Source organism: Camelus bactrianus, chromosome 14, assembly GCF_048773025.1.
Source record: "Camelus bactrianus isolate YW-2024 breed Bactrian camel chromosome 14, ASM4877302v1, whole genome shotgun sequence".
Lineage (NCBI taxonomy): Eukaryota > Metazoa > Chordata > Mammalia > Artiodactyla > Camelidae > Camelus > Camelus bactrianus.
In genome coordinates, this window is record NC_133552.1 from 68,827,773 (window position 1) to 68,841,457 (window position 13,685).

The 13,685-nt window shown below is 52.6% G+C and overlaps 1 protein-coding gene across 1 annotated transcript in view; it reads right to left on the bottom strand.

Annotated features, from left to right (window-relative positions):
- COL4A1 (collagen type IV alpha 1 chain) overlaps window positions 1–13,685 on the bottom strand; it is a 128,906-nt gene that overhangs the window by 26,336 nt on the left and 88,885 nt on the right. Inside the window, exons 22-28 of the mRNA XM_074378525.1 lie at window positions 11,614–11,709; window positions 9,627–9,710; window positions 8,863–8,933; window positions 4,273–4,464; window positions 3,540–3,708; window positions 1,149–1,241; window positions 961–1,065 (exon numbers count right to left, since the gene is read on the bottom strand). Coding sequence (XP_074234626.1) covers window positions 961–1,065; window positions 1,149–1,241; window positions 3,540–3,708; window positions 4,273–4,464; window positions 8,863–8,933; window positions 9,627–9,710; window positions 11,614–11,709 — 810 coding nt within the window. The remainder of the gene's footprint in view (window positions 1–960; window positions 1,066–1,148; window positions 1,242–3,539; window positions 3,709–4,272; window positions 4,465–8,862; window positions 8,934–9,626; window positions 9,711–11,613; window positions 11,710–13,685) is intronic.

The window sequence follows — 13,685 nt, forward strand, 5'->3', positions numbered from 1 at the left end:
TGCCTCCCCCAGGGGAACACCCTGAGGCCTGAGCACTGTCCTTGGGATCTTGGAGGGTCCCTAGGGCCTTCTGCCCCGTATGCCTGACAGAGTGACCAGGAGGTGGGTGGCATCACGCAGCTCCCAGAGGAAACAGGCTGCTGTCCTCTGTCCCCGAGGGGGGAGGCCTGTAACCATGAGAGCAGGCGAGATGCCGGCCCCAGACCAGCAGCTGGGAGGCAGGACAAGTCTTAACTAAGTTTTGGCAAAAAGTTGGTAAACCTGGAGTCAGATGCGGCCCAGATGAGAAAGACATGCCCTTCGCCGCTCACAGCCCTTCTGGGCTCTGGACAGAGGTCCCTAACGGCAAGTCTGCACATCAGTGCCCCTGAAGGCCTGGCAGACGAGAAACCAGCCAAAAGGGTGAAACCGCCCTCTTTACTCCCTTACAGTTTTCAGCAACAAGTGCTGGTCCTGGAACGTCAGCACCCGTGGGGATTCCAGCCCCACAGAGTGGGGGGCTCTTCCCCCCAGAGCAAGGCCCCTCCTCAGCCCCCCCCCCCCCCGTCCCCTTGGCCTTCTCTCGACTTCCAAACCAGCCGGGCCCAGGTCCCAGGGGGCTGTGTGCTTCCTTCACTGAGGAGAGAGACCCCCTCGAGGGGGGTTGACCGCCAGCTCTCTGGGCAGCCTGCGGTCCCAATGTCCCAACTCCTTCCCCTAGACCGCTTGGCTGGGAGCCACCTCCTCACCCATCACCGCACCTGGAATCACCGTCCCCTGCACCGCGCAGCTCTGGGAAAGCCTCCACTGACTGGCATGGTGTTTACGCCCATTGCCTCTTTTTTCTTAGGATTCATGAGAGGACAAATTCCTGGCCCTTGGTGCTGACCAGCCAGGGGACAGGCACCACCACTGGGGCCCCCAGGGGCTGTGGCCAGAGCAGTGGCCCCACTCAGGGCTGGACTTGTCCTGCAAGCTTACCTTTGGGACCAGGAGGCCCTGGAAATCCAATCCCTGGCTGGCCCACAGTGCCCTTCTCTCCAGGGAGGCCTGGCCTTCCCGGGGTCCCAGGAAAACCTCGGTCACCTGTTGTGAGAAAGACCAAGGGTCAGCGTGAGAAAAACGTGGGCAATGTTCCCACTGTGTCTCCAGGTGAACTTGGGACCTACCTTGGGGCCCTTGGAAACCGGGAGACCCCGGAAGTCCTTCTGCTCCTGGGGGACCAGGTAAGGGCACGACTTTTCCTGCTTCGCCCTTGGGACCTGGGGAAAGAGTACGATCAGAGCGTGAGGCCCGTGGCAGCACGTCCTCGGGCACACCTGTCCCCTGCGGACAGCCTCGTCTGCCCACATGCATTCCTTCCTGCCACTTTTCTAGAATCTCACACAGAGAGCACCTCTCCCCTCAAAACGTATGTTTGTGGACACAGAATTCCTTAAGAGTGCAAAGGAAGAGTCAAAAAAAGCTGAAAACTCTACAGTAACAAACAGTGAGATGGCCCTGGGTCGTTTTCTCATTAGTCTGTCTCAAACAGTCAAAACGCTTCTCTCTCAGTTTCTCAGACAGGACTGACTCTAAGTTGCTTTGATGTTCCTCTGATGGGCAGTTATCTTCACGACACGCTCAGTGGCTGATACACATAATCCTAACAGGGATCTGGACGGTTCTGCGCTATCTCCAGAGGCACAGGGAAACCACCCACGTGTTCAACCCAGGGGGTGCGGGCCCGGCCCCCGGCGTCCATGTCCAGGAGATGCACTGGGTGTCAGGATTTATCTGTTAAGGAAGGGATCACCTCCAAGAACATGCACACAGAATCCTCACATACCTTAAAGAATTCAGGATGGGGGGGGCAAAGCTTTCTTTAGCCAGAGGCACTGGGAAGTGCCAACCGCGTGACCCCACACACTCCCTATCAGTCCAGCCCTGGGAACGAGGCCTTTATGACCATCGCCGGAAACACAGCTCTGGCAGATCAAAGAAGTCGGGTTTCTAATCTCCAAGCTGACTGGGTCTGGATGGCCAAGGAACCCTACAGAATGTGGACAACTGCCTCCTTCAGGAAGCTTCTTCCCATCCTGCTGGGACTGATCTGCATGTAGTTTCCGGCCAAGAAGCAAGTCTGATGCCTTTTTCCAGCTGTGCAAGTGATCAGACTCCATGAGCACAGAGGGCACATGACGCGGTGATTTGGGAATCCGTAGCTGGGGGTAGGGGGCAGGGGAGGCAAATGACCGGAGGTCCCTTCTCCAAGATCAGGGGCCCTTCTGAGTCAAACCCAGTGTTCCCCTGCCCCTAAAGGAGTCAAAAAAGAGACATTTCTGGGATCTTTGCTAAACAAAGAACAATGATCAGCAGAGTCCTAACTTGGAGCCAAGTCACCAACGATTACACAACAATGAGAATGATGGTGTTAATCCACTACGACGCTCTCCTGGGACTTCCATCAGGGGGTGCTCCTACTTCCTGTGTGGGAGGGCTTGTGAAATTTACACGATATAAGGAAATAGTTCCCAAGGGGGATGGGAACTGATGACACTTGGGCTAGATACCATGACTGGTGACAGAACTAGCAAATCTGTGAACAAGAAGGCCAGACGGTCATCACTGCCATGTGGTTCCTGTGGGAGACTTGGATCAGCCAGCTACTCAGCTACTATGCTCTTCAAGGTTTATGAGTCACACAACTTTTATCGCCCAAAGCCACCTGTCATTTGTTTTTACAATTCTTTAGACGTCTTAGGAAATAAAGCAGGCATCCTTCCGCCCGTCCTCGGTGCCGGGCCATCGCTGGCCTCTCCTCCTCTCTCCCAGGCTCTCCAGGGAATGGTGTCCGTGTTCCATTTCCTCCCTGAATCATATTCAACTAACACGTCCCTGAGAGCCTACTGCGTGTGGGGCCCAGGCGCCCCTTTTCACTTCCGTCCCTGAGGGCAAGCCAGTCACAAGGACGCTGCAGACCGCGACCATGGGGAACCCTCGTGTGGCCCTGTCCCCACCCACGTCCTCTGCCCAAAAGCCCTGGCTGTCAGCTCCAGGAAAGCGGGACATGTCTGACCTGCTTACTCTCTGGTCCCCACTTAGCCCAGTGCGTGGCACAGAGAACCACCTGGAAAAAAATCGGCAAATCGCGGAGACTACCACGGAACTAACTAAGCAGCCAGGCCTAGTCAGCCGCAGGCGGGCCACCGGCACGCGCGGGTCAGCGGGGAGCGTGCCACGTGGGGCCCAGACTGCTCATCGGGGAGACACAGGAGATGGCTGCAGAGGAAAACGGGCTCACGCTGGCGTCACTTCCACAGAAAAGGCTGCCTTCTGATGTACACACTGGACGATTCTTCGTAAGAAAATCATCTATGAATTCAAATTCCTGGTATCCAGATCCTACCCATCACCTGGCCCATCTCCCAACGGGGAGAAACAAGACAGAGAAAGGCTAGAGAAAGAGTGGCCAGGTCACGTCCCCCCTCCGGGCAGACCTGAAACCAGACCCACGTGCCACGTCACTCAGCCCAGGCTCCGGGCACTTGCATGCTGCACTTGAGGTCCTCGGGTCTCACCTGGCTGGCCTGGGAACCCAGGGCTTCCCGGAAGGCCCGCCTGTCCTTTGTCACCAACGGGGCCAATAGGGCCAAACCCTGGGGGCCCAGGAGGGCCGATGTCACCACGACTGCCTGGGAATCCAACTCCGCCTGGGGGGCCACGTTCTCCTTTTAATCCCACTGAACCCTGCAGTGAAAAGAGAAAAAGAAGCAATATCAGCAGACACACCAGCCCGCCGACCCAAGTCCCATCTGTCCTCCACCTGCAGTAAATAAGTTGCAGAGTTTAATTGGCTGTGCTGTTCATTTACTTCCACCCGTCTGCAAAGGTTAACTAGTGGTTAATAAATGCAGCCAGCAGTCTTTTCTTGAAGCTGAGCAATCATCCTCCCTTCCCTCCCCCACACAAGGAGACACTCCAAAGAGTAAGGCACTTATGTCTAGAATCTTCTTTAAAAGGGTGATTCAGACACCATTAACTTTACATTTCTTCTCCCACCCAACATCTGGAAGTCTTTGCAGTTCCTGCAGATCCATCAGAAGAGACTGATCCCTTACCATCTAATTGTTCCAGTGAAGGCCACCAGCCCAAGGTCTACAGATGGCCGCTTTCCCGCGAACCATGAGACAGAGTCGTTCACGACAATGATCACCCAAGTGCAAATGCACAGATTTGATACAAATTACTCGTCGCATCGCTCTTTGCATATCCGCCTGTCAATTACAAGTTCAAAGTCTGGGATGAACATACCGGGGAGCCTTTGGGGCCGGGCAGACCCGGATGGCCATCTCTTCCGGGAGAGCCTGCTCTGCCTGGCATCCCGGGCTGGCCCGGGAAACCCGGGTCTCCTTTGTCACCCTTGAGTCGCATGTCGAAGTAGATCTCGCCAGGCTCTCCCTTGGCTCCCGGCTGGCCCATCAGTCCTGGTGTACCTTGCGGGCCCTGTGAGAACAAAGCCGTGTGACACCACGGAAGACATGCGTCTGCCAAGCAAACCAGCCTGGCTGGAGACACATTCAACAGGGAAGTCAAGAAGCCACCTGGGACCCTGAAGAAAGGAAAAACAGGTTTAAAGGCTTTACAGGAGCAATCTTGCCATTGAAAATGTACTGTAGTTAATATTACTGTATCAATGATGAACGTCCTTGGTAACCTATAATGAGAAAGAACGTGAAAATGAACGTTTAAGTACGTGTGTGTAGGAGTGAAACGCTGCGCCAGAAACTGACTATACTTCAGAAAATTCTTAAAAAGCAGTCTCTTCGATGACGACCACAGGGTGACAGCGAATTAAAAGGAAACAAGTGTTACTGACCCTAACAATAAACCAATTCTTGGGAAAAAAAAACTTTTTTAAATGATCAATGTCCTTATTTTGACAACTGAGGGAAAAAGAAAGAAGCCACCTTGAAAAGCGGGGATGAAAAAGAAGCCGGAGAAAGGGTGGAAGCTGGGAGCCACCACGCTCTCTAAGCCTGGTCAGTGCTGGAATCGCACCACTGTCCGTTCACGCTCCCACCGCAATTCCAGAAGAGGGAGGGGCAGCCAGGGCACCCCGGGCAGGAGAAGCCTGGGGAGTGAGCAGCAGCCCAGCTCTGGAGTGTTCCGAGCAGTCAGCAGGACAGAACTGGCTTTCCTGAGAGGCACCTGCTGGGCCACTGCTCAGTCCTGGAAAGCTGACTCTTCGAGGGGTGCCCGCACCCACAGGTGGCACCTCCTCCTGCCCCGAGAGCTGGGGCTCATGGGAAGAGGGCCACGGGCTCAAGCATTTGTCTCTGTCACCTGCTCTCTTCAGCCTCCCGGCTCACCTGGCAGAATTTAAGCTCTTGCAGGATTCACTTGGTTTGCACTCCTTTCTATAAACTCCCTCTGAAGCGGTTCTTGGGTGCATGTGACCCTGTGCACGCATGCCGCTGTGTGTGTGTGTAATTGGTGTTCCTCAGAGGAGGGAGCTGGGAGACAAGGATACACCCAAAGCCAGACAATCTTCGGATTTAAAACAGCTACCACTTATTAAGAGCCTGAGATGGGTCCCAAATCCTGACACTTCATCCCTGATCGTTCACCCAACTCTACAGAGAAAACACTGGGACCACCGCTGAGCAGTGGGGGAGTTAATCACCCGAGAAGGTCAGCGATCCGTCCGAGAGCACACAGCCAGGCTGCAAAGCCTGCACTCTGTCCCCACAACACACAGCCTGGAAGAGGTAGCTGGTACCTAGTAAGAGCTGCCTCCTACACAAGGGTGGGGGCAAGGCTTGGAGGGGCTTAGAGGCTGCCCACAGCCACGCAGGCGGTACGTTCAGGACCCCACTAAATGGGGCTGACTTGTGTTCCTGCCCATCCTGCCATTGCCGGGAGCCGGGACAGCGCCGGCCGAGGCATGGAGCACACAGCCCAGCTTCACTTTCTCAGACACACAACCAAGGACACCCCAGAGCTCCTCCAGAAGCCGGCCACGAGTCTGCACTGCCTCGCGCTGTTTAAAACCTTAAATAACATGAGAACTTCAGTTCTTGGTCACACCAGCCATATTTCAAAGAGGCAACAGCCACCACCGGCCAATGGCTACCAAGCTGGACGGTGGAGACACGGAACATTCTATCCCAGCAGAAAGTTCTAGTGGACACAGATACAGCTGCTCCTAGGCTGGCAGTGCCCCTTGGAATAGAGGACACGTGACTCAGATCTCCTCAGGGAAGGGGAAGGTGCCCAGGCTACTCGGTCCAGTCCCCAGAGGACCGACGCTTTCTGTCTCTGTGCGCCTCATGTCTACAACAGGGAGGCACCAGGGGAAGGATATATTGAACCGGCAACATCCACCACTAAAACATCAGTGCCAGCGTAAGAAGTGACACCCAACCCAGGAGCATCCTCTTGTGTTATTTCATGTTGGTTTTTCACCACCTGGACGTACAGTGCTTTCTAATACCACGAGCACAGGGTGGGAAAACACCATTTTTATTTTAACACTGATGACCTTGCCAACCACCATTCTACTTAAGGGAGAAATCTAGACTCTCTTGGGGAAGTGACATTCACAACTCCAGGACAGCTCACATGGTTTCTTTGCCACAGAACTTCTTAATCCTAAGCTATTTGGAAGTCTTCTGATCTACATTGTTTAAGATAAACGCTGAAGAAACAAAGGCTGCCGGGAAGTTCAGCGCTGGTATCTAAACTGGAGCAGCGCTGACAACGCGTGTGGTCTGCATCGAGCACGCAGTGCCACCGTGGGGGAACTGGGGAGAAGTCATCCCCGTCAACGCAGGTCCCCCCCGAGTGACCTGCGGTGGGGTGGGGATGGGGGTGGGGGGGCTCCATCATCTCAGCCAGGTGCCCACCTCTTGTGACCATCCTCCTTTCCCCAAAATCAAGCTCTCGGCTTTCAAATCAAACTTCGGGCTTCTGGAGGGCACGTCACAGAAATGCCACCTAAATCGAATGCGGAACGGAGCTCTCCATCCCTTTTCCCTGAAATCAACTTCCCAGCGTGCTCCGCTGGCTTGCGGGCTACCTCTTCCACCCTCCGGCCAAATTTGAAATCAGGGGACCATACAGCACCTCATACATACAGCACCTCATACAAGGACACCCGCTGCCTGCTCCTAAGTCACTGACCCACGGAACAGGTCTGGACGTGCTCTCCCTCCACTCTAAGCTCCTGCTGGACAGGGCTTTGGGGTTCAGATTTTTGTTGTATGTTGTCTTCATTTTCTTCTTTATCCTGACTTCTCCTCAACCATCCTCCTTCCTCTTTTCCAATGTTGTTGGATTTAAGGCTAGGGGGCGGGGGGCGTCTGGACTGGGTTCCAGGCAGCGTTGAGGCCAGAAGTGTTCCAAGAAGGCTGAGTAGATAAAGCCATGTCCAGACTATGTCTGTCACCTTCAGAGTTGATCCAGCTCTGATCCCCACCACAGCCAGAGTTCCCAGCTCTGTGAACTTCTGAGTTATTTAGAAATATTTTAAACAGTCGGGACTTCTAAGCAAGCTCCCCAGGCCCCCAGGAAGTTCTGGAAAGCAGAGGCCTAAGATCTAACTTCAAAAGGAGAAAACTCCTGCCGAATTCCAGCCACTTCACTCCCATTTCAACTCACTGTCGCCCTGACCTGCTTGGATAGAACCTTCCAGAAATTTTTTTTAAATTACAAATGTTAAAGAGCTACATCAAAAAAGAATACTGACAAAGATCTGACTTTCAGTTGATGACAAAAGATTAGAAGAAAAGAAAAAAAAGAGGAAGGAAAGAATCTGTAAAAACCGGGGTTGGGAAGGGATAAATTGGGAGACTGAGATTTGTAGCTACTAACTACCATATGTAACATAGATAAACACCAGGTTTATACTGTGTGGCACAGGGAGCTATATTCAGTATCTTGTAGTAACCTATAATGAAAAACAATATGAAAATGAGTCTCTGTATGTACACGCATGACTAAAACATTATGCTGTGCTCCAGAAATTGACACAGCATTTTAACTGACTATACTTCAATTAAAACAAACAAAAAAAAAGGAATGTGATTAGTGCAAACAGGGAAGTTTTTTTTTCATTTTATAAACTTTAACTAATTTAAAATTTAAAATTGAAGCAGTATAAAATACTTTGTCATTAAACACAACTATATTGTCTTGGTAGCATGACATTTAGTTTTATCTGCTGCAAATTAAAGTGTCCAAACTGAGACATGCTAGAAAGAATACAACACACACCGGGGTTCAAAGACACAGTAAGAACAAAGGAGTATAAAACGCCTCATTTTATATTGATCACACATCAAAGTGATAATGTTTGGATATGTCGAGTTAGAGAGTAAATTAAATTCTTACAATTAAAAAAAAAGAATTGTGAAAAACAGTTGATGCTTACAGAGCTTAGAACAAAGACAATACGAGAACAAGGCCCAGAGGCTCCAAAGCTTTAGGAACAGACCTGATGACGTGCAACACAGAAGCGCCCTCGGTGCCGAGGGGCAGCGCTGCCCTCCCCGGCCCGACGGCGTCCTCTCAAACAAAGCAGAGAAGGCAGGAAGCTGGTTCCTGCTTCACTGAAAGGTTTCACGTCTGTATGATCAAGACACTGCGTTTTAGATTTGAGTGTTTTTATAATACACGTTGGTGATAGAGATTTTCAAACTACAGGTCTGTAAGAAGAAGAATTTTTTTTTAAATAGTTCAAATTCCTAGAAGGAAACAGGTCTGGTTTCCTCCACCGCTACAGAAATCAGCGGTGCTGAACTTGTTGGCTGACAAGGGTTCACAAATGCAAAAACGCACACTGCGCTGCTTTGCTCGGTGGCCACGTCTAACACGTACAAGAACTCGGCCAGGTTCACTTACCGGCAATCCTTCAAGGCCATCCCTGCCCGGTAAGCCTCTGTCCCCCTTGGCCCCTGGCTGTCCCGGAAAACCTTTCATGAGAGACGGAGGAAAGATTTAGCACATCGTTGCTAAGACACTTTCTTTCATGTTTATGTATCTTCTAGTATTTTTATTTATTTATTGTTGTATTATTTATTTTATTTTGGCCAGGGGGGAGGTGATTAGGTTTATTTTTAGAGGAGGTACCAGGGATTGAAACCAGGACCTGGTGCAAGCTAAGCATGCGCTCTACCCCTGAGCTCTACCCTCCCCTACTAAGACACTTGCTAATAATTCAATTGTATTTTTTCAAGATTCAAAAGTCCAAAGATCTTCATACGAAGTGGGTGATACTTGAAGAATCTCAAGAGAGTAATAATAGAAATGCCCAGATGGGCTCAGAAAGGGGAAAAGTGACCCCAAATGCACACAGGTAACTGACACAGGCTGGCTACACACCCCGCCGGCATGCCTGGGACCACGTGGTAACCTCCCGAGAGAACAAAATGTGCCGAGCTCCGTGGACCATATATGCTGCTATCTTTTTCTTAGGAAATCTTTATGACACTGGATTTATAAGTCATTGTGATCATTTTCAACAAGCTGGACACATCCTGGAAGAGTGACAACGTTCTCACATCTTGCTCTAGTGTTGCTCCAGAAAATCAGGTCTCAGGCAGTGACAAGTTTCCAACCCACGGAAGCAAACACTGACCCGGTCCCTTTCACACCTAGGGTCTTACCTATTTCTCCGGGGGGTCCCTGTGGCCCAGGGGGCCCACGAAGTCCTGTGGTGTCACAAATGAGGCAGCTCTCTCCCTTTTGACCTAAAAAAGGAGACACGGGGTACTCCTATGTAACGTGTGAGCAGTGGTGGCACAGGGGAGGACAGAGGGACCAGCGTCATTCACAGCGTTGTGTCCAGTGTGGCTTGCACAGAATCTAACACCTTTCCAGGCGCAGCCACGTGCCAGTGGTCCTGTGTTCCCGCCACCCTCTGCACACTTGGCAGGCAGCCATGGGTGTGCCATAAAAAGCCATCCGTCTGCCTGGCGAAGCCACGGGAGCTGCCTTGCCAGCACGTGACCCGGAACCCAGTTTTGCCCATCAGCCTGCGAAGACCTGACTGTATAATTTCGTCTCAAATTCTAAGACTTCTCAACATCTTTCTCTTTGATTTGGGTTTTTTTTAAGCAAACGGCACAGATAACTCCTGGGCTTTGAGCCTATGTTACGGGCTGATGGATGGCAGGTGGGAAGAAGAGGGCACACAAGCAAAGGCAGCCCTGAGCTGGCAAGGAGGCTGCAAGAGGAGGGGCCGCAGTGCAGAAAAGATGGGGAGAAGTGCCTTTCTTTGGAAATTCTAACCTCTTATGTCTCGATGTTCAAACTAAGCTAAAAGGCCAGAGTCTGAGAGGTGTTTGGTGTCCTAAACCTTGAATGTCAGTTCCTAGGCACCGATCAGGCTGTCAGAGAGCACAGTGCACGTGGGAAAGCCTGGGCTCAGCAGTCAGAGGCTGGGCTGCCTCCTCCTCGGCCCCTCGCCCTAGGGTCAGGGTCAGGGTCAGGGTCAGGGTGCACCCCACCTCGGCAGACCCCACCGTCAGGAATGAGGGCAGAACAGGAGCCCATCAGTGGGACGGATGCCGTGCACGTCGGCTAGAAAACCCCCAAGTTGTGGCACCGTGGGACCCGTGCGGGTCCGAGTCCCGGGGCTGGAGGTGGCCGTCGGGGAGACGCACTCGCCCTGCAGTCCGGGCAGGCTGCCGGCTCTGCTGCAGGGTTATGACGGCAGCAGAAGAAAGAGGCTTCCCTCCTGGTCCAGGGGATGGACAAGCAGACCTCTCAGTACCAAGACCTGTCTGACCACTGGCACCGCCACAAGACGGAAGAGCCCACCTCAGAGAGCGCCGGGCGCAGTGACGAGGGAGAGTCATTGAAAACCAGGTGAGCCCACCTGGTGGCCGCCCCCCTCCCCCAAATCCAAGACCACTTCCATCTAAGGTTCTGACGGGCTGTCAGAGTTCTAGGGTGTTTTCCATGGATTTTCCCTTTAGACTTCTGAAGAGTGAAAATCCTGGGCATCCGAAGCCAGAAACGGTACCCGGAGGGGTGGGTTCCGGGGCTGCCTCCTCTTTGTTCCACTCCCTGGGCACCCCGTGCTCCCTGCGCTCGATGCTGGGACTGTCCGTACAGCGACAGGCCACCCTTCCCAAGACCGGAGAGGGACTAGGGTGAGTCCTGAGTTGGCGTTACAGTCGACACTTGAAAAGTTGAAAGATAAAACCGAGAGCCGAGGGTGGCGTCGGCGGATCTGCCCACGCTGATTATGGGAACAGGGCTTGGAGGGGTGACGGGCAATCAGTGCAGGCGTCTGTGACCCAGCTGGGAGGAAGGACGTGCTTTCTTGGACAGCGGGACTCCCAGCCTTTGAACTGAAAGATCGCAGGAAGGTGCCACTCTGGGAGTTTAGTCTGCTGACCACGGAGGGTAAAGGACAGGGATCTGACTTCAGGGACCAGTCTCCCCGTTGCCTCTCAGGTGGAAACTGTCTCTCAAACACCCGACAACCCCAGCAGAGTTGTAGGGAGTTGCGTCTTAGGAACGCACTTTGAAGAGTGTTTCAAATAAAGGAAGGACACAGCCACGCCCACCCGAAGCCAGCAGGGCTGCAGGAACGTGGTGCGTTCCCAAGCACGGCCATTTGCTTAAAAAAATCCAATCTCTTACCTTTTTCTCCAACCTCACCCGTCAACCCCGGCTGCCCTGGACTTCCGGGAAGACCCTGGTCGCCAGGCGGTCCTGGCTGGCACTCCACGAGTCCATCTGAAACAGAGTTTGTAAAGTGACAGGCTCACTGCCACCAGACTGAAACAGGTATCTCCACCCTGCCTTTATTCAATCTCCGCAACCAAACTGAACTCTGTGCAGATTGTTTGGTGAGTATCAGAAATCCAGCTTCAGTTTGCCCGAAACAATCCCAGTTTACTAACTTGGAAAATCTGACCAGCACACTTAGGGTCCGTCCACTCCCCGTCACAAGCCGCCACGGCCAACACGCCCAGTCTGCGTTTCTAACGCGCACTTCAGCTCTTCCGCCCCGTCCTGAACCTTATTTCGCTGCTCTCTGGCAGGATAATCACTATCATCCCCACTTCACAGATTAAGAAACTGAGGCTCAGAAACTGGTGACCTGTCCATGTCCTACATGTGTGAAGCCAACACGGAGACCTGAACAACTTGATGCCTTTTTTTCCCCTGAGCAAACTTACAGCGAAGTCATCATAATTTTAGAGACGCAGACTGCCGTGGGACGATGCCTCTAAACGTTTACTCCTGCTCAGTTCTGAGCATCACTTATGTGAAGGAGCAAGGAAATGAGCTGCAGTAACGCAAACCCCACCTGTTGTGGGTTCTAGTAAAAAAAAAAAATGTATTGCTTTGGGGGTGGGAGGGTACAGCTTGGGGGCAGAGCAGGTGCTTGGCGTGCCTGGGGTCCTGGCTTCAAGCCCCAGTGCCTCCCTTAAGGGAAAAAGAAAAGCAGCGTTTTACCACTTGGATACACGTAGTGAGAGAGTTTACATTTCCCTCTGCAGCAGCTTGGAAGGAGACAGAGTGAGCAGGTTAACACAAGGCCCTGCTGGGCACGTGTCACGACTGTCGCCCAAACACTCGTGGCTGCAGCTCGTGCCCCCCACCCCCAGCCAACATGGTCTCCGTCAGGATGGGCAGGGGACGGGAGCGTCCCCAGACTCTGGGGTTTCACACGGGACCCAATCGGCAGTGGTGGGTCTGTTCTCAAACACGAAGGCCTATAAGGGAGCCCAAACCTCCCCAACACGGGGCTGCACCCCAGAAACTGACATATTGTAACTGTACTTAAGTTAAAAAAAAAAAGAAAATGAAGAGCTTCCCTCATGTCCTTGAAGGCGGTGAGCTCGTGCCCAGCCCCCGCCAGCCGAGCTGGATGGACTCCCTGATTCTGCAAACGCAGGTGCGGGAACGGCGATGAACAAAAAGTTACTGTTTGTCCAGAGCACACCTCCTGCTGAGCTCCTGGCCACCAGAATCCCTACGCAGCCCCGGGAAGAAAGAAACTGCATCTTCACCAAAACCACTCTGAAACAGCGTGGAGTCTAAAGCAAGGACACAGCGATGGTCTCCGAGGCGTTCTGAAGGTCAAGGAGGGGCGCCACACGGGGCCAGAGGCCCTGGGGGGGTCGGAGCCACTGTGCTGCTCTGTTAGTGAGCGGCTAACAGGTCCCAAGGTGACAATCAGCATTAAGATGCAGCCTCTGCGCTCAGATTCGTGCAGATTCATGCACCGTGAATCTGAGTAAAAATCGCATTTATAAATTCCCACTTAACACGCTGCGATTGTGAATCACGTAATTTGCACTGACTTAAAAAGGGCAACCTGGCAATGGGAGGGGGCGGCATGTTACAGCGTGTTCAGTTCACACATCCCGCTCACCGACAGCAGTGGAATGTTCACGTCTTTATGTGAGATTCGCTCCTATTTCAGAACTGGGAAAATACGAATATAGAAAAAAGTTCCAGATTTCCCCAAGGTTGGCTCTCTCGCCCCCTCTGTGTCTTCGCCCATCACTCTATTTAAAGCTACAACCCATGTCCTCACCGCACCTAGGCCTCCGTGTTCCTCTGTTTACTTCCCTCCTGTATTTGTCACCTCCTGTTACCACAGTCTACTTATTTATTTCATTTTGGTCTCCGAATGCACATCCCAGGACAATAGGATTACTTTGTGAGTTTTGTCACAGGTGTTAGGACAGCGCCTGACG